The following is a 21,926-nucleotide window of genomic DNA, read 5'->3' on the forward strand; positions in this document are numbered from 1 at the left end:
TGCACCACTCTTTAATTCAGCGGGTTTGTTACAGCCTTTTAAGTAATCATAATACCTGACCATCTAAAAAATGCCCTTCAGAGTCCTCTAAAAACATTTTGTGGTTTTAAAGCTATTGAATGATCAGTGACAGAGTTGACATGAGGATAAATCGGCGAGAATTATCCACTAGCTGCTCAAAAAAAGAAAAAAAGAGTCATATGTGTGTGAGAGATGCTTTCCCAACACAAATCAGTTACTCAGAGGCTAAAATTAAGAGATCTTATTGCGAATTTATACCCCTCCCAGCAATCAACTGTTGGCTATCCACTTCGAATCCAGGTCGAATGTTCTATGAAGTAATATAGGGATGCACGATATGTATCGGTCGATAACTTGCGCGTTTTGTCAGTAAAGCCGGTTCTGTAATCAGCGGTAAATGCCATCAGGTGAGTGATTTCACGTTGAGCCGTATATACTACACACAGCCGTTGTTTACAGACGAGCTGCGCACATTCACACTGATAATGAACATTGCTATGCGCAGCTCGTCGGTAAACAACGGCTGTGTGTAGTATATATGGCTCAACGTGAAATCACTCACCTGATGGCATTTACCGCTGATTACAGAACCGGCTTTACTGACAAAACGCGCAAGCTTTATCGACCGAATTGGTATCGGTGCATCCCTAAAGTAATATTAGATGTCATCGGAGTAAAGCTAAGTGTTTATAACCCTATAATAAATAGAATTAAATAAATGTTACTATAAATAAATGAAGTAATAATTTAAAATCATTTATGAATTGATTTACAGAGTGCCTTGTTATTTTTAAGAGCATATTAAGTATTTTGCTTTACATTGTGCCTAATAAATAAATACTAGTGAATCTATTCACATTACTAAAAAATGAAGAACATAATTTGAATATGGCCAAGCCAAAAGGCTATTTTAAACCTTGCATATCAAATATTAAGTGTCAAATCAAAGCTAATAATTTAAATGATCGTTCTTATTACAGTTGAAGTCAAGTTTACATACACCTTGCGGAATCTGCAAAATTGGTTATTTTACCAAAATATGAGGGAAATGTACTTATATTTTACATTTACATAGAGTTCACAAGTAAATAATAGTTGAATTTATAAAAATGATTTTGAGGTCCATCTTTTCACACTGAGGACGACTGAGGGACTCATATGCAACTATTACAGAAGATTCAAATGCTCACTGATGCTCCAGAAGAAAAAACGATGCATTAAGAACCAGGGGTGTAAACTTTTGTAAATTTGTCTAATTTAGCCTAAATGTCATATTTTTAATTTAGTACTGCCTTTCAGAAGCTACAGAAGATACTTACATGTTACCCCGAAAGACAAAATAAGTGAAATTTACCCTGATCTTCAAATTCTAAAAGTTTTCACCCCCTCAGCTCTTAATGTATTTTTTTTTGTTTGTTTCTGGAGCATCAATGAGCATTTGAAGCTTCTGTAATAGTTATATGAGCATATGAGCGTATGAGTCCCTCAGTTGTCCTCAGTGTGAAAAGATGGATAGAGTGCTATGAGTAATTAAGACATACTACTTCAGCACAAAGAGCATGCATAATAACCCGTAGCAGATCTTTACAGGTGGTGCTGGGGAAGGTGAAGGGTTTCAGAGGTACCGCAAAATACTCTAGTGAATGCTGACCAGCTATTCAAATGCAAAGCTGCAAGCTCATTGGCTGCGTATGCAACATGAACCAATCAGCTTGTCCCAAGTAGTTTAACACTGTGAATATCATCAGTTTGCATTAAGGACCCATCAGCCTGCAGCATCTAGAGTTTCATGACAGAACTTGGCATTTTGTCCTCTCTCAAAATACAAGGTCTTTGTCAGATTTAAAGATGTCCAGCGTTGCCAGGCCTGTCTGCAGTGGTTTGTGGTGGACCACAGTGACAGATTGTGGTCAGTAAGATCCTAATAACTGCTTGACATGCTTGACAGGCACTGCTTGGGCTGTGGGTCAATGGACAGAGAGAAAGAGAGAAACTGACAGCTAAGCATCTTCTCAACACCACAGAAAACTGATAGTAGCTTATGTGCTACTGTCAGTCCTAGAAAAACATGAAATGTATAGTGAGTTTTCACATGATTACATAGCGTTTCCACTTAGATTTAAAATAATATTATAAACACTGCTCTTTAATACAAGAGTCCTCAGTAATCCACCAGGTTCTAGTTTCTATTAGATAGCATATGTTTTGATGACATAACTTGTTATGAGTATTTATGTCACTGTACACCACACCAGGACTCTAAGTCATACTCAAATGTCTTGGCAGGTTTAAGAAAAGCCTAAGCACTTGATCATCAAACCATAAAAGCTTAAGCAACACACTAATATGGAACTTGTTAATAAAAATACACAACATCGTGTTTAAATGATGTAGCTGACTTAATTAAATCAAACAGCGTCATATCAATAGAAGTTTCCACTATTGAGCACACACACACACACACACACACACTGACAGACACTCATCAATTCTAATTACCTTTACCCTTACATCAGTTTTATTTGACATATTACTCAATAGACCACAGCTTGAAGCGAGGAGTCCTGCTGGGAATTTTCCCCTCACGCACAGATTTAGCTTGGGGTTACGCTGCAGTGCCGTGCTTGATTACCCACTGCGTACAACTACCAGCTAGAGCAGAAAAGGTACCACTTTAGGTCTCTGAGGTTGGGTACCACACATAGCTGGCATTCCAAGCACTTAACCAAAAAGAAGGAAACACAAGAATACGCTTGAAATCCCCTATCTAAAATATGGAACAGCCTCTTTTTAGCCATGGCTATTACACAAGAACAGAATGCAATCCATCCTTTCATGGTCGATAAAGCAATAAACCATGATAGTAATCTTTCCATGTTTAAAGGTATGTTAGGTACACCACAAAGTGCTTAAACCCTATAAAAAAAGACAGCCTCATAGATAGAAATATTAATAATGAACACAATAACAAATTCTTCAGTCAAATACTGGTCAGGGTTGACTAGCACATGTTGAAAAAGTTTTCAATTTTTGGCATCTGTAAGATTTTTTAGGGTTTGTGTATTTTTTGTGTATTTAAACCCATTCCAACAATGACTATATGATTTTGAGATCCATCTTTTCACACTGAGGACAACTGAGGGACTCATATGCAACTATTACCGAAGGTTCAAATGTTTACTGATGCTTCAGAAGGAAACACGATGCAGGGGTGTAAACTTTTGAAAAGACTGAAGATGTGTCCATTTTTCTTATTTTGCCTATATATATATATATATATATATATATATATATATATATATATAGAGAGAGAGAGAGAGAGAGAGAGAGAGAGAGAGAGAGAGAGAGAGAGAGAAGACAAAATAAGTTTTATTTGATCTTTAAATTAAAAAAATATTCTGACAAAATAAGTTCAATTTACTCTGATATTAAAATTCTAAAGTTTTCACCCTAGCCCTTAATGCACCATGTTTCCTTCTCAAGCATCAGTGAGTGTTTGAACCTTCTGTAATAGTTGTCCTCAGTGTGAAAAGAAGGATCTCAAAATTATACAGTCATTGTTGTAAAGGGTTCAAATACATAAAAATGTTAAAAATCCAAAGAATTTGTGGGACCTGGAGAATTTTTACCAGCAGGCAGTTTAACTGTTCAGGACAAACAATGGACTTGTGAACAATTACCACTAAAAAAAAAAAAAAAAAAAAGACACATCTGTGTATTATTCAGGTAACAACACAGTACAGTAGGGGAAAGTGGAGTGAGTTGCACCAGTTTTTACTCAAAGTGACTTTATAGTGAAGCCATGCCAGTAATCCCTCCAATTTAAGCATGTACATATATTTCAGGATGTGGTGCGTCCCCGGGAACAATAACTTTGGATCTGAAATAAACTGATTCAGAATTATAGCTTTCAGAAAAAAAGTGGTCTTGTGGCACAACTTGCCCCCGGTGCGGGGTAAGTTGTGCCTTTGGGGAGAATACATTGGGGTAAATTGTGCCAGTGATTATTTAAGTTAAAAAGAACATTTGAATGTCATGAACTGTAATGCTATATAAAATCAAGACAAATTCAATACAAAATTGCTCATTTAAGGTTTATTTAGATATCGTTACCCTACTAAACTATTGGCATCATATTTTCTACTCTTTCGTAAAACACACAAAAAACTCAAATACACAATATATGATATTTGTGAATAATCAGAACGCTGCCTGTTAACAAAACACTGTCTGTCAATTATGTAACATATAGGAAAGAAGTTACTTTCTTATGAACATTTCTGAACATCCCATTGTGACTTAGGCCACTTAAAAAACAAACAAACAGCAGGTAAATAAAACACTGATGAGGCACGCTCATCTTTTCACACAGATTATCCCCTGTGGGTATGTAGGTCTAGATCAGGGATGCCCAACCCTGTTCCTGGAGATCTACCATCCTACAAAGTTCAGCTCCAACCCTAATCAACCACCTCTGAACCAGCTAATTAATCTCTTAGGTAGCATGTGACAATTACAGACAGCTGTGTTGGAGCAGGACTGGAACTAAAGTCTGCAGGTAGGTAGATCTCCAGGAACAGGGTTGGTCAGCCCTGGTCTAGATGGTCTACATCCGGACTATTACCTAACATCCCACTGGCACAACTTAACCCTGCCCCTTTGGCACATCAATTTTGAAAGACTAGCATGATCCCGCAGTTTAGAGCTAACATAATGCTAACTGTATAGACTCACTGTGCAGCCTACTAAAGCACTAAAACAAATGTGAAATATTTTCAAACATGTCTATAATTGTTCAGACGCAACAATCAAAAAACCTTGATCATATAAATTTTACTTTGAAAGGCAAAAAAACAGTTTTTTGAGCTAAAATGTGCTTAGCCCTCATGCCATGTGTCTCTCTTCTTTGAGGGATGGATAAATTGGATGGCTCTTCAAAAGTATGTGGTCACATGACCAATTATTTCTATGGTTTCCTAGAAACAAGGGGTGACACAACTTCCCCACTTTCACGAATCACCCCACTCTCCCCTATTAAGAATCAAGTGGATGTATAAAATAATTAACATTTTGCAGATTCTGCAAGGTGTATGTAAACTTTGGACTTCAACTGTATGTTCTTTAATGAATAGAAAAGGAAAAGTTAAAAAAGGACAGCATTTATTTAAAGTCATCAGAACAGAAGTTGAAATAATATTTTCTTCCCTATTGTGATAAAACGGACTGTAAATCTAGTTTATAACACAAATAAAAAAACTCTTACCTCTGGGCCTTTGGATGTCACATCATGACTTGTCATGTTTGCTCAATGGAAATTTCCAAAATTAGATCATTATAATAGATTTCTCTCACATGCTGCACTGCCCTGAACCTTGAATTACTACTACAACTACTCTGAACTACTCATGCTGTTTAATTAGTATGTACACTTCTTAACATCAATGCATTATGTTTCATAAACTATTAAATCTTTTATCATTCATAATACATTACATGTACAGTATACTACTACTGTTTACCATTCCAAACATAACCAGATTGATTTGGTCACAGAAGAGCATTAATACAACCCCTACTTTGTTGATAAACAATGGCATGTGCTGTTTGTAAGACACAGAGGATATTGTGAGGATTAAAATGTCTATTTCAGTTGTTGGACAGGGATCAATGTTGAAACAGAGTATAAAGTGCTTTTTGAGCCAGTTGTTTTAAATTCTATTACACCGACAACCTGCTCACATGAATGAGGTACAGTGTGTTATTGAGACCTTGACGGGAAAGATAACAAACTGTGCTTTATCAAGAACATCACCAATTAAATTTACGGTATAACTTCTAACTAATCAAAGCTCATGACTTATGAGAGCATTTCTTTTAAACAGCTTACTAAAAAGAACTCTTCTTACATTCCTCAATTGTGAAATCCACAACCCTACAAGGCGACATGCATATATTTCAACAAACCTGAAAGTCCGTGATGATTCAGAGCGGGGCGTGTGTGCAGGTAAAGGTACGGCTTGCCCTGCGGCTGAAGGAGGCGGAGACAGACAGGAAGAGGGAGGGACTTATGCGTCACAGTAAACAGATCAGCACAGGAAGCACGGGATCCATCAGCCAGTCAGATACTGAGTCACAGGGCAAAAAGAAGGGAGGGGAATAGAAAAAGAGAGGAGACTAATAAAAGACTAATACACATATACTTCAATCATAGAGACTAACATACTATCAAGGGCCAACATGGCTCTAACGTACTCTTCTGTACCCATCTATGTGCAGTTTTCGCGGGACAAGTACATCATGGATGGACCACCGGAGAAGCTTCGGAGGGAACTAGAAGAAGAACTGAAACTGAGCAGTGAGGAACCACGGAGCCATGCCTGGTATCATGGAGCCATCCCTAGACAGGTACAACTTTCCTGGGCATAAGACGGGGAGAGGGGTGGGTGATCATTATGGGGTAATGTTTGGATTATAAAGGTGATTTAATATATATGTGTACACTTACCATATTGTTCAGAAGTTGAATCTGGCGCAGAGTAGAGATCTTTCTGCTGTTCTCTCCTTAAGTGACAATGAAGTCAAGCCTGTATCTGGCACTCAAACATTCACTTTCTTTGTAGAAAAAGATAATGAATTAAAGACATGTGGCCATGTTTGCTTCAGCTAGAGCTTTGGCCAGTAATACTTAAATTAAGGGAAGAAAAAGCACTGAGGATATGACTTGCATTAGATGTTCTTATGGCTAACTTGTTACATTTACAAAAAGTACCATGGAAGTATCACCGTTCTCTGAGACCATATGCATCTATGTTTATTACAAGGTACTACAAGTTACTTAATAGAATATTTTGTATTATCATGATTCATAAGCTACAGTGTCCAAAAACTAAGCTTATACATTTAAAAAACAATTGTCAAAAATGACGAAACCTATGCATTATATTATTTTACTAACATTACTTTTGCATACAGGCATTTTATGCAAAATAATAACTTACAAATGCAGTGTCTGGTATTCCAAAATGTTCATTTTATGTTTTTTAATGCAATTTTACTTGCTTGGGTTTACTTTTGCTGCATATTGATGATAAAATGCTAGAAATAAGAAAACAAGTAAGCATATAGAAGTGGAAAGTATTTGTTTTGGAAAGCCTAATGTCTATGGTGTGTTTAAGAACGTATTTAATGGTTGATCAACACTTGTTTTGAACTGGTTTACAGGTGCCAAACCTGTCCAGAACAAGAAAAACCACTTTCACACCCAGACCTGATCCATGATCACGGAAAACAAAACATTTCACTGAAGTGAAACACTAAATGTGCAGTCTGGACTGAATAATTGAATGAACCTTAAAATAGCTTGTTAAACAGCATACTAACTCATACTAATAATATATCAAGTACAATTCACTGTGCTTAAAAGGAGAAGTTCATTTCCAGAACAAAACTTTACAGATACTGTACTCACCCCCCTTGTCATCCAAGATGTTCATGTCTTTGTTTCAATCATAAAAAAAAATATGTTTTTGAGAAAAACAGTTTAGGAATTTTCTCTTCATATAGTGGACTTCTATAGTGCCCCAAGTTTGAACTTCCAAAATGCAATTCAAATGAGGCTTCAAACGATCCCAAATGCGGTTGTAAAAAATCCCAGTCGAGGAAGAAGGTTCTTATCTAGCGAAACAATTGGTTATTTTTTTTCTTTAATTACAATTTATATACTTTTTAACCTCTTCTCTTGCTCTGCCTGAACTGTTTTTTTTTTCCGGTTCAAGGCAGTTAGGTTACGTCAAAAAACTTCCATCTCATTTTCTCCCTCAACTTCAAAATCGTTCTACATCGCCGTTTTACCTTTTTTGTTAAGGGAGTTTGATATTTTTGGCATGTTCACTTTGCAAACACTGGGTCGGTACTTCTGCAGCGATTTTGAATTCATTTTCGAAGTTGAGTTTTTCAACATACCCTAACTGTATGTTAGAGTTCAGGCAGAGCAAAACAAGATGAGCATTTAAGATTAAAAAGCATATTAACTGTAATTTAAAAAATTAATAATAAAGATAAGACCCTCCATCCTCAGCTGGGATCATTTACAGCCGCATTTGGGATTGTTTGAGGCGTGTTGGAAGTTCAAACTTGGAGCACCATGGAAGTCCACTATATGGAGAAAAATCCTGAAATGTTTTCCTCAAAAAACTATTTTTTTTACGACTGAAAAAAGAAAGACGTGAAAGTGGAAGTGAACTTCTCCTTTAACCACCATATTCTGAACGGTTCATTAACACTTAGCTTTATTCAAAAAACAACCGTCAACAGTTTCTCATCATGGCAAACATCACAGTGCTGACAGCGACAGATCCGCTCTCTGAAAACCATGTACCCTGGCTCCTCTTTCCCATGCTCCTTTGCAGGATATGCCCCTGAAACTGACAACTCATCCGTCAACAATTGTAGCAGAGAAAGAGTGGTTAATATAGTGATGAATCATGACTGCTATTTGACCCGAGGTGTATTTATTTAACGGTATGATATAAACAGAACTACCTCCATCCACAGTCAGGCTACTGCTTACACCACAAATATACCAGTCACAAAGGAACAAACGTATCCATCATGGCTCAACACACCATGAATGACCTTAGATTAGGTTCATGAGCAACTGCTACAAAATATTTGTGAGAATTGATTGTTAATTTATTCTCTACAATTACACTATCCATCAGCACTCCTAAAAGGAATCAGAAGCAAGTCTGATTCTTTTGAGTGGTCCTTGGATCACTACACACCCTGTGATTATCACGAAACCCTTGACAGCATGTGTGCTGCACTACAGCTTGTGTTTACCCATGAGTCTTTCAGCTGGACGAGTCTGACCTGCTCGGCTCAAGTTAATCAAACAAACTACAGACAAGGGGAGAGGAAAGACAGGCATTTACTGATTCGACATGCATCTCTTTATGACCAGTGGTGTGAAATGACCTGTGCTTGCTTTCAAAAGCGTTTCCTGTAAATGCTTTGTTTGTCAGTGTGAAAAAAAAAGATGGTAAAAGATGAATACTTATTAATAATAGATGACAAGGCAGGCAGCAACCCGTGAAACTATGCATATTTGGACAAACACAATGCATCATCGTAACCGTCGTAACTAAAGTGAACTCTAAGCCCTGTAGCTGCTGTTTTATACCATAAAAAAGGCCTGAGAATAGCTGTTTAGCACAATGTCATGAAACACTCAGAGATTCTAATCATACTTAATGACTCTTTTCCTGGTGCCACTGCTGCCCCACTGCTCCAAACATACATGCTAACAGATTTATTAGTGTTTGATCTCCACATGAACATATATTGTGAGAAGTAATATGAAACGGTGACATATAAACTTATTTTAATCTAATCTTCTCACATAAATTAATATTATTATATTAATAATGCATTTAATTGATCCAAAGTACAACAAAAACTGTAACATTTTGAAATATTTTTTGTTTTCTATTTGAAAAAAAAAACAAATGTTATTTATTCCTGTGATTTCAAAGCTGACTTTTTAACATCATTACTTCAGTCACATGATCCTTCAGAAATCATTCTAATATTGTAATTTGCTGCTCAAAAAACATTTATTATGTTGAAAAGAGCTGAGTAGATTTTTTTCAGGTTTCTCTAATGAATATAAAGTTCAGAAAAACAGCATTTATCTGAAATAGAAAAGTTTTGTAACATTATAAATGTTTTTATCATCACTTTTACACAATTTAAAGCATCCCTGTTAAATAAAAATATTAATTTCTATAATCCCTCTATTAAATATTGATGGTAATAACAATAACAATAAATGTTTCTTGAATAGCAAATCAGCAAAATTATGCTGTAAATTTAGCTTTGAGCACAGCAATAAATTACATTTTAAAATATATTGAAATAATTAAATATTTTAAATTGTAAACATTTTTCACAATATTACTATTGTTTGCTATATTTTGGCTCAAATAAATGCAGGCTTGATGAGCAGAAGAGATTTCTTAAAAAAAAAAAACATGAAAAATTACTATCTAAAAGCTTTTGACTGTTAGTTAGTGTAGAAATTCATTACTACAAAGCCTTACTACCTTAAAAGCGTTTAGTCCAGTGTTTGAACTTGTTTGAGCTACTGCATGAGCACCACAACTTAAAGGGATAGTTCATCAAACATGATTTACTCACCTTAGTTTACAATGCTTGGTGTATCTGACTTTCTTCTTTTTGACTAATACAATCTGAGTTATATTAAAACATGCCCTGGCTCTTCTGAGCTTTATAATGGCAGTGAATGGATGTTGAGATTTTGACGTCCAATAAAGTGCATCCATCCATCATATAAAGCACTCCACACAGCCTTGAGGGGTTAATAAATCGACGGTTTGTGTAAGAAAAATATAATTATGTAAAATGTATAAACTGTAGTCTCTAGCTTCCACTGACTGTCATATGCACTTTCACCCTTATTAACCCTTTGGAGCTGTGTGGAGCACTTTTTATGATGGATGGATGAAATTTATTGTATCTCAACTGCCATTATAAAGCTTGGAAGAGCCAGGACATTTTTTAATATAACTCCGATTGTACTCGTCATAGTCACATAGGTTGGCTTGAGGGTGAGTAAATTACAGGGTAATTTTCAGTTTTGGGTGAACTATCTTCTAAATGTGCATGTGCACTAACATCTAGGCCAAGATCCAACATGCAATACACTCTTAAGTAAAGAGGAAGGAAATATATATGAAAGAGAGAAAACAGTGACTAGAAAAATAACAAAAATTGTGTGTATGTTTGAATTTAAGGTGGCTGAAAACCTGGTTCAAAGAGATGGAGACTTTCTGATCCGAGACTCGCTGTCCAGCCCGGGAAACTACGTTCTGACCTGTCAGTGGAAGAACACCCCTCAACACTTCAAAATCAACAAACGGGTCGTAGCCATGAACGAGGCCTACTCACGTGTTCAGTACCTGTTTGAGAAGGAGGGATTTGACAGCGTCCCAGCGTTGGTGCGATACTACGTGGGCAACCGTGAGCCAGTATCTGAGATTGTCGGAGCAATTATCTTTCAGCCAATCAACAGAGCTCTGCCACTGAGATGCCTGGAGGAGAAATACGGAGTTGGATCGATACGCGTGGAGGCGGGATACTCAGAGAGAAAGAGTCTGACTTCCAAACGGCTGAGTTTAAATATCATGAACGGACACACCCAGGATCACACCCTCAGCCGTGGGAACCTCCTCAGGTGAGAGGAAGACTATGCTATGGCATTTTACACTATTATGAATATATTCTGGAAGGCTTTTTAATAATGTATTGGAGAAAATAAGAGGGATTCATTATTTTAGCCGTTAAAGGATTGACAAAGTACTAATTACAGATTCTAGTTTTTGAACGGTTTGTATAATGTGGCTCTTTCAGAATCTGTATTTAGGCAATAATTTGTAATACATGCAATTTAGCTGTCCCCCAAAAGGAGAGGATAATAATTCATTCCTTTCATATTTTCAACACTTGGCTAGACAGTAAATCACAGAGATTTAACTCATGATTCAATCTTTTAAAGCAATTTTAAGTAAAACGAAACTTGATCTGTGGTTGGTTTGTACTCTGAAATAGAAAATAAGCATTAAAATAAACAATACTAGTAATACAATTTAAATACATTTGCATTATGTAATTGAGGACTGCTTTAAAAAGTGACTAGTCATGAATTTACAAAACCAGTCAAAGGGGTCAATTTTTTGAAATTGGAATATATACATTATCTGAAAGCTGAATAAATAAGCTTTTCATTGATGTATTTGGCTGAGATACAACAATTTGAAAATCTGGAATCTGAGGGTGCAAAAAAAAAAAAATCATAATATTGAGGAAATCGCCTTTAAAGTTGTCCACATAAAGTTCTTTGGAATTCATATTACTAATCAAAAATTAAGTTTTCTTTTTTTTTTAGAAAAAAAAATCTTCATGGAACATGATCTTTACTTAATATCCTAATGATTTTTGCCATAAAAAACAAAATTGATCATTTTCACCCATACAATGTATTGTTGGCTATTGCTACAAATAGACCTGTGCTAACATACTTAAGACTGGTTTTGTGGTGCAGGGTCACATATTGTCCTTAATCCAATATAATAAAACCTATATGTTCTCAATACCTACTGGGTCTTGTAGTGTAATTCAAAAACTCGACATTTCTTCACTGCAATATTTTGGATATCCTTGACAGGTTTGCACATAAGGATCCTATCATAAATAAGGCATTATTCAAGCTTGTTAGGAATTAGAACATAGTGAGTTTTAATTTTTAATACTGATTAAATTTGGATTATTTATGTGGAACTACTTAATCTTCAATTATTCAGTCCTCGATGTGACAGCACCACATTAATATAAAGAGATTTTTACCACCAGTAAGCATAAAAATAAGTGAAAGTTGTGTTAGTCTGACTTTTCAAAACAATGTGTCAAAATAATTTACTTCAACATTAACTGAGACACTGGACCTTTGAAATGAACTCAATTAAACGTTGTGTAAACTTCATGCCATAGTTCAAAAGACTTTTAGAGAACAAACTTAGTGACCTGTCTTTCTCCTTCACAGCAACAAAGATAAGTGTGGAAGTCAACCGGCATGTCTAAACCACGTTCAGGAGAGGAGACGGCCACTGAAGACCCATCAGTCGGAGAGCTTTCTCCCTATCGGTGAGTGCCTGTCAGCTCTCATCCTCATTGATACCCCGTCACGCCTCCAACCCTCCAGTGATACACACGTCTGACAGCCCTGAAAACCAGTCATCTTTCTCACATTCACTTTGTGCCAAAGACAAAGTGAGTCTCAAAGTCAAGCTGACGTTTTCGCCCTTTGAAATTCACTTTGGCTTACTGAACGTTAAATGTGTGAAATGAGACGTGGGATTGAAATGCAAAATAAAATGTTTTGTTGAAGAAGCTCTGTGGAGAAGAATGAAACTGGGGATGGAGATAATTTATGCCTGTGTCAGAGGAATAAATACGGTTATGCGAAAAACACAGCTCTGCTGTCCATGTCAGAAACCAGAGGGGTGAAGCTGCTTTGGTGTGCAGAATGCTAAAAGAAAACTATGCAGCTTTGAATTTAACTTCCTTTTTAACATGTCTACTTTAAAGGATTAGTTCACTTCCAGAATTAAAATTTTCCTGATAATTTACTCACACTCATGCCATCCAAGATGTTCATGTCTTTTTTTCTTCAGTGGCAAGGAAGTTTTTGGAGAAAAACATTTCAGGATTTTTCTCCATATAGTGGACTTCAGTGGAGATCAGTGGGTTGAAGGTCCAAATTGCAGTTTCAATGCAGGTTCAAGGGTCTCTGCACAATCCCAGCGGAGGAATAAGGGTTTTATCTAGTGAAACGATTGGTCATTTTCTAAAAAAAAAATTTAAATACTTTAACCACAAATGCTTGTCTTGGACTAGTTTGGCCTCACGCATTACATAGTCACATTGGTCAGGTCACGTTTGACGTAGGCAGAAGTACCGACCCAGTTTTTACAAAGTGAACATGCAAAGAAAGTCAAACGGCCTTTACAAAAAAGGTAAAACAATGATGTTAGACTATTCTAAAGTTGCAGTAGAAAATTATGTTTTCCATCCCACACTACCTTTTTGAACCAAAGTACACAGACGAAGAACTAACCACGTGTGACCTTTCCAACATGATTACATATGGCGTAAAATAGCAGAGCTAGTGCAGGATGAGCATTTGTGTTTTTTTTTTTTTTTTAGAAAATGACCAATCTTTTCACGATAAGACTCTTATTTCGTGGATAAGATTGTGTCGAGTCCTTTGAAGCTGCTCTGAAACTGCAATTTGGAGCTTCAACCCATTGGCCACCATTGAAGTCCACTATATGGAGAAAAATTTCCTCACAAAACGTAATTTCTTTGCGACTGAAGGAACAAAGACATGAACATCTTGAATGATATGGGGGTGAGTAAATTATCAAAAAATATATATATATATATTCTGGAAGTGAACTAATCCTTCAATAAAGCTGATATCATTCATATAAACGTATCCCTTTGCTTTCAGGCGGTAGGCCCCAGGCCCCGGTTCAGCATATGGAGCACCAGCCGTGCCCCAAATCCCCAGTTTTCCGCACAGGAAGTGAGCCAGCTCTGAGCCCCACAGTGCCACGTAGAATGGCCTTTGACTCCCAACCTGGGGAGGCGATTCGTGGATCTGACAGCCAGCTGTGTCCCAAACCACCTCCTAAACCCAGCAAGGTTCCCTCTATAAGAGTATCACGCACCCCAGGCCTGAAGACCCTCTCCCCACCAGTTCCGCCAGTAAAGCCCCACAAACAGCGACCTTCATCCCAGCAACAACAGCAGCAGTCAGGCAGCCCATCAAGTCCAGAACTAAGCTACTGTGAACTGAGTCCATGCAGCCCTGCTGATTGGGAAAAGATGAATAGCTCACAAGCTAATGGTTATGTCGAGAGACTAAAGACTGAGGAGGAGTTAAGAAGTGATATTAGCGCTAAACTTGACCGTAGCTCCTACCATAATGCCATTGAGGCTCTAGACAACGACAGTGAGGAAGACAACGAGGAGGATGTGGGTAAAGAACAGGACTGTAAGAAAGGTTTCCAAAAACCTGTGTTTGAAACCGAATCAGCGTTCAAACCATGTGACATTAACTTCCGGCTTCTACCAGTGGAGAATAAGCCATTGGAGATGACAGTGCTGAAGAAAGCCAAAGAGCTGCTCGTCAGTCAGGATCCAAAGACCATCGCCAAACACATCCTGCAAGCAGACTGTCAGGTAATACTAATTATGAGCCTTTGAAGTCAACATCAAATTTAAATTTGTTAAATATTTATTCTTTTCAAGTCATTAACATTAAAGAATTTGTTCACTCCAATTTACTCATCCCCATGTCATTCAAGATGATCATGTCTTTCATTGCTCAGTCTAAAAGAATTAGAGTTTTTGGAGGAAAACGTTCCAGGATTTTTCTCCATATTGTGGATTTCAATAGGACCCAGAGGGTTGAAGATCCAAAATTACAATGCAGCTCCACAGGGCTCTACACAATCCCAGCCGCTGAATAAGGGTCTTATCTAGTGAAACAATTGGTAATTTTCTGACTTATAATGACTTAACACATTACATAATTACATTGGAAAGGAACTACGTAACACATGAAGTTGAGCTAGTGCAAGATGAGCATTTGTGGCGAAAAAGTATATAAATTTGTATTTTTTTAGAAAATGATCTTTCGCTAGATAAGACCCTTAAACTTGAAGAGCCCATCGAAATTCCACTGAAATCTGGACTTTCAGCCTGTTTGCTCTCATTGAAGTCCACTATAAACCTTATAAAACTTAAAAACCTTAATTTCTTTTCGATCAAAGAAAGAAAGACATGAACATCTTGGATGACAAAGGGGTAAGTAAATGATCAGGAAATTTTTATTCTGGAAGTGAATTAATCATTTAATGCATTAGGTGTCATGAACTAACAATGAACAAGCAGTTGAAACTGCATTTATTATTCTAGGTTCATGTTAATTTATACATGCACCATTACTCATTGTTAATGATACATTAAAGGATTAACCCACTGCCAGAATAAACATTTCCTTATAACTTACTAACCTCCATGTCATCCAAGATATTCATGTTTTTCTTTCTTAAGTCGCAAAGAAATTAAGTTTTTCGAGGAAAACATTTCTGGATTTTTCTCCATATAGTGGACTTCAATGGTGGTCAACGGACTGAAGGTAAAAAATCTTTAAAGGGCTCCACACGATCCCAGCCGAGGAATAAGGGTCTTATGTAGCGAAACGTTTGGTCAAAAAAAAAAAAAATGTTTTTAACCACAAATGCACGTCTTGTCCAGCTCTGCAATGCATGCGTACTCTGTGCATTCCGGTTCAAGACAGTTAGGGTATGTTGAAAAACTCCCATCTCATTTTCTCCTCCAACTCCGACATCTGTGTTTTACCTTTTTTTGTAAAGAGCATTTGACCTTCTTTGCACGTTCACTTTGCAAACACTGGGTCGGTACTTCTGCAGAGATGTAAGGCAATTTTGAAGTTTGTGAAGAAAATGAGATGGGAGTTTTTTTAACATACCGTAAGTGTATTGAACCAAAGTATGCATGTGCATTGCAGAGATAGACAAGACAAGCATTTGAGGTTAAAACGTATATAAATTATACTTTTTTTTTTTTTTAGAAAATAACCAATCGTTTCACTAGATAAGACCCTTCTTCCTCGGCTAGGATCATTGAACACCATTGAAATCCACTATATGGAGAAAAATCCTGGAATGCTATCCTCAAAAAACGTAATTTCTTTGCGACTGAACAAATACAGACATGAACATCTTGGATGACATGGGGGTGAGTAAATTACCAGGAATTTTTTATTTTGGAAATGGAGTAATCCTTTAATTTAATCTCTACAATTTGAAATGCTAAAATGCATTAGACATTAATTGTACAATTAAATTTAATCGTTCCTGAGACCTAATAAACTAACTGACCTAGATCTTCCAAATACCAAACTTGGAATATATATTACTGGTAATGTAGCTTAAATGCCAATATTTAATAGGTAATTTTAAGCTTAATAAAATAATTATGAACTAAGTTTATACAAACTTTGGGATCTGCAAGATTGTTCAACGTTTTTAAAAGATCTCTTCTTGCAATGCTCGCCAAGGCTGCATTAATTTGATAAAAAAAATACAGCAATACTGCGAACTATTATTTCAATTTAAAATAATTGCTTTCTATTTTAATCCATTTTAAAAGTTGATTAATTTGGAAATCTTAAGATAGTCTCTCTAAGAACACAGATCTTATCCATCACAGATTGTTAATCTGACAGCTTTAGTAAAAAAAAAAAAAAAGGAGGGAAAAGAAAGGCTAAAACTAAGCATTCAACAATAAAGGAGAAATTCAAGACAGATGAAAACCGAATTAGGGACAGCCATCCACACCCACTTACTGAATACAATCTTGACCAACAGGTCTGTAATTACAATCTCATTACATGAGTCAGCCTATTCTTCAGGTTGGAGACTGGTTCTTCCAGCCAACCAGAGCACAAGACCACAGTTGTGCCAAACAGCAGGGGCTAAATGTAGATGAATCCAATTAAAAATGACCCGAAAAGCCTCTTACACATGCGACTGTCCACTTCTCTAGTCTGCTGTTGAAAGCAGCTTCACATTGTTTGTCTGTGTATGTGGGAATTAAATTTTAAGCTGGCTGATGATGTCAGTCACAAGACCAAAATCAGCCAACCCACACAGTCCAAATTTAGCTGAGCTTCTATGCAATGCTTTTCGATTCTCGATTCTCAATGTTAATTACTTTGATGTGAATGCTCTGTGCTACAGGTTGCCAGGATACTCAATGTTTCAGAGGAGGTAAAAGGTCAAATGGGTGTGACCTCTGGGCTGGAACTGGTGACCCTTCCTCATGGGAGACAGCTGCGGCAGGACCTCATGGAAAGGTAAACAGTTGCTGTCAACACATGATCTATTAAACAGATTTCTGCTGACTCATAAGGGCAGACAGCTCTCTCAGAGAATATTAAAGGAGTAGTTCACTTCCAGAACAAAAATGTACAGATAATGTGTGTTTTTTGAGGAAAACATTTCAGGAGTTTGAACTTCCAAAATGCAGTTTAAATGCAGCTTCAAAAGGCTCTAAATGATCCCAGCCGAGTAATAAGGGTCTTATCTAGCAAAATGATCAGTTTCAGACTATTTATATACTTTTAAACCACAAATGCTCATCTTGGTCTAGCTCTGCGTGAACTGTGTGTATTCCTGATTATGACAGTTAGGGTATGTCGAAAAACTCCCTTCTCATTTTCTCCTCCAGCTTCAAAATTATTCAACATTGCTGTTTTACCTTTTTTTTTTTTTGTAAAGGGCGTTTGATCTTCTTTGCATTTTCACTTTGGAAACGCTGGGTTGGTACTTCTGTAGCGATGTAGGGCAATTTTGAAGTTGGAGGAGAAAATCAGATGGGAGTTTTTCGACATACCCTAACTGTATTGAACCCGAGTATGCATGCGCATCACAGAGCTAGACAAGATGAGCATTTGAGGTTAAAAAGCATATGAACTGTACAAAAAAAAAAAAAAAAAAAAAAAAAAAAATCGTTTCGCTAGATAGGACCCTTCTTCCTCGGCTGGGATCGTTTAGAGACCTTTGAAGCTGCATTTAAACTGCATTTTCAAACTCAGGGGCACCATACATATCTACTATATAGAGATAAATACTCAAATGTTTTCCTCAAAAAACATAATTTCCTTACAACTGAAGAAAGAACGAAGAGGGTGTGTACATTGTCTGTAAATTTTTGTTCTGCAAGTGATCTCTTGCATGAACATCTTACATAAGCTAAACTAATGAAAGTCATGTAGGCCACACATTTAACATGCACGGCTGGGTTCTTCTTAAACAGGCATAACACTATGGCGATTGGAGTTGCTGTGGATATCCTAGGGTGCACAGGAAGTCTGGAGGAGAGAGCGGCCACCCTAAACCGAATCATTCTGGTCGCCCTGGAGCTCAAAGACTCCATGGGAGATCTTTACGCCTTTTCTTCCATAATGAAAGCACTGGATATGCCTCAGGTACCCAACAGCTCTTTCTAGCTGCCACTTTTGCTTGAGACTTCCCCCCCTCCTGCAGTGTCTTTAATCTGTGACCTTTCTTCTATGAACAGATTACCAGACTGGATCATACGTGGACCAGCCTGCGAAGGAAATACACTCAGACTGCTATTATTTATGAGAAATCTTTGAAACCATTCTACAAAGGACTCTATGAAGGAAGTGGTGAGTTTCTGACAATAAAACATTTAAAGTACTCTTCACACTGTAGTAGGTCACCTTTAGTTACGTTCTTGTTCTTGTCTTTCCAGCTGAAATACCACTGAGCAATGCTAGTGTTCCGCTGCTAATGCCGCTGCTCACTTTGATGGAGAGGCCTGCGGTCATCTTTGAGGGTATGGACGTCTGGGAGAACAACGACCAAGGCTGTGAAATCATGTTCCGGCACCTGGAAGGCGCTCGTGCTATTGCACGTAATGCGGACACGTACACCTGCAATGCACAGCGGATCCTCCAAGGTAATTCAAGAGCTTTCTTACCCTGCATAGACAGCAATGCAACTACCATGTTCAAGACCCAGAAAGATATTAAGGACATCATTAAAATAGTTAATGTGACATCAGTGGTCAGTCTTCGACGCGTATTCATGAGAGTACCACAATGCGTTATCTTTATTCGTGTATCTTAACAAAAGTCTTAAAGTTTTGGAATGACATGAGGGTGAGCAATGAATCAGAAAATGTTCATTTTTGAGTGAACTATCCCTTTAAATCATGACTTCCCTCAGGAAGTTAAAAGGTAAAAGGCTTGTGTACCAAAACAGATACACAGCATGAACAATCTGATTCACAAACAACTCTAATGAGCCGGTTCTTTAAAAGAATCTCTTAAATATGGCTCTCAAACAGTCTTGGAAATCCTTTACAGCAGTTACTAAATTATAATGATTTACCTAGAGAAGTTAGCATTACTTTAGTCATGTCTGACTCGCAATGAAGCCACTACTACAGTGATATGTATTTAAGGTATAATTACCAATTGGTTTATTATATAATGACATTTTTAAAAAAAATTGTACGTAATGTTAAAATAACTAGAAAGAAAGAATAAGAAAAAAAGATGTTACAATATGGGATCTTTAACAAAAAACATTGCTTACCATTTATTAATCGAGGTTAATCTATGCTAATATAATTTTTAACATTTAGGACAAGACACTGCAGGTGAATAGGGTCAAAAAAACTAATAGTTATCACTTACTTACACAGTTAATTAATTATATTGATAATTGCGAAGATTTTTTTGTATTACAAATTTTATAAAATGTTATGTTTAAATATGCAAATAAGGAATTATTTAATGAAATATGCTTTAATTTGCATGCATTTCTAGTACAAAAATGTCTAATGTTTTTACAGAGAGGATTTTGGTTCTCATTTTGTCACTCCATAATTCAGAAAAAACTTGGAACAGAATTTTTTTTTTTTACCATTTTTGGTAGAATAAAACGTTGTATAAAATCAAGGAAATTATATATGAACAAATCCCTCTGTAAAAACCTTCAGAATATAGACAGGAATAAATATGAAAAAACTAATTTTGAGAAAACGGCCTTTAAAAATATGCATTGTAATTGAAATCTACTGACACAAATAGTCTAAGTGCTACAAAAGAAACACTTAAGTGTCTTTTGGGTGTTTCCTTTCCACTAGTCTGAAAAAACACTTTATGAAACACCAAAAAGCCCAAAATCTCCAACTTGACAGGTGCATGCAGTGTCTCCCCTTAAAATAGACTAATTTAACATTAGCTAAAGTATGAACAAACTATGAAAGCTGAGTAACAAAGTATGAAAGCTGAATAAATAGGCTTTTCATTGATGTATGGTTTGTTAGGATAGATTAGGATATTCTATTATTGAAAATCTGGAACCTGAGGGTGCAAAAAAAATCTAAATATTGAGAAAATCGCCTTTAAAGTTGCTCAAATGAAGTTCTTAGCAATGCATATTACTAATCAAATTAAGTTTTGATATATTTTCGGTAAGAAATTTACTAAATATCTTTATGGAATATGATCTTGATGACATTTAATATTCTAATGATTTTTGACAAAAGAAAAAAATCGATAATTTTGACCCATACAATGTATTTTTGGCTATTGCTACAAATATACCCGTGCTACTTAAAACTGGTTTTGTGGCCCAGGGTCACAAATTAAGATATTTTTGATAAAATCCAAAAGCTGTTTGACCCTGTGTAGACAACAACACAACTACCACGTTCATGGGCCAAGAAATGTAGTAAAGACATTGATTAAATAGTCCATGTGACATCAGTGGTTCAAGCGTAATGTCATGAAGCTATGTGAATACTTTTTGCGTGCAAAGAAAACAAAGCATTACAGAGAATAATTTTTTTTAATGACATTTGACTCTCTTTCTAGATTTCCAACCTAATGATGACATGTTGGAGATCTTGAGGACTGATTTCCAGTTGCGTCTGCTCTGGGGCAGCAGAGGGGCGGCCGTGGACCAGACAGAGCGATACGACAAATTCAAACTCATCCTTACAGCCCTCTCCAGAAAACTGGAGCCTGCAGTCAAACACACAGAACTCTGAAAAAAGACACTTTGTATGCATATTAAAGACTGAATCTCTCTGTGGAGTCTGGTCAAAGATCATCTGCATCTAAAAAAGGACGTTCTATAATCGAACGAGAGCTTCAAAAGATCACATGCAGATTGCAAGTTTGAAGCCATTCATGAGCACCAATAGCACTTCCAGAGGAGTGCTGTGCTCCACACTTATGAATTGGTCAGGTACCAGTTTTGCCTTCAAGACAAAAAGGAAGGGTACGTAGAATATATTTAATTTCCAATATATCATCCACCCTAAGAAATACAGACAACACCAGAGGCAGAGAGAACACGTCATGGCAAGTCTATGGATGTGCTCAGTCATTTGACACATGAAGTGATGGATAAGACAAGACCTTCAAGACAACCCTGCAGCGCTATGAAGGAACACGAGGTAGTAAAGTTTGTACACTTAGAAATATCATGAAGCCCATTGGTCAAAGCAGTGTTGATATGTTAAAAATCCCACATGGGAAAAGATGCACATAATCATCACTAGTGTACGCATGTGAAGGCTAGTTTGTGTAATATATTGTATTAAGTATTATTGACCTGTAAATATTCACCCATAAAGGAAATATTCTGAAAATATTGAATAAATATCTAATAAAAGCTTCTTACTTGTTA

The 21,926-nt window shown here is 36.6% G+C and overlaps 1 protein-coding gene across 4 annotated transcripts in view; it reads left to right on the top strand.

Annotated features, from left to right (window-relative positions):
- bcar3 (BCAR3 adaptor protein, NSP family member) overlaps positions 1-21,926 on the top strand; it is a 95,846-nt gene extending 73,920 nt beyond the window's left edge. For all 4 annotated transcript variants that reach the window (XM_073819103.1, XM_073819104.1, XM_073819105.1 and 1 more), the window contains 9 exons: positions 6,298-6,426; positions 10,836-11,275; positions 12,641-12,741; positions 14,111-14,844; positions 17,433-17,548; positions 18,511-18,682; positions 18,775-18,886; positions 18,973-19,179; positions 21,107-21,926. In XM_073819103.1, the coding sequence (XP_073675204.1) occupies positions 6,298-6,426; positions 10,836-11,275; positions 12,641-12,741; positions 14,111-14,844; positions 17,433-17,548; positions 18,511-18,682; positions 18,775-18,886; positions 18,973-19,179; positions 21,107-21,282 (2,187 nt within the window). In that variant the 3' untranslated portion in view covers positions 21,283-21,926. The remainder of the gene's footprint in view (positions 1-6,297; positions 6,427-10,835; positions 11,276-12,640; positions 12,742-14,110; positions 14,845-17,432; positions 17,549-18,510; positions 18,683-18,774; positions 18,887-18,972; positions 19,180-21,106) is intronic.

This window comes from Garra rufa, chromosome 15 (genome assembly GCF_049309525.1).
Source record: "Garra rufa chromosome 15, GarRuf1.0, whole genome shotgun sequence".
NCBI lineage: Eukaryota > Metazoa > Chordata > Actinopteri > Cypriniformes > Cyprinidae > Garra > Garra rufa.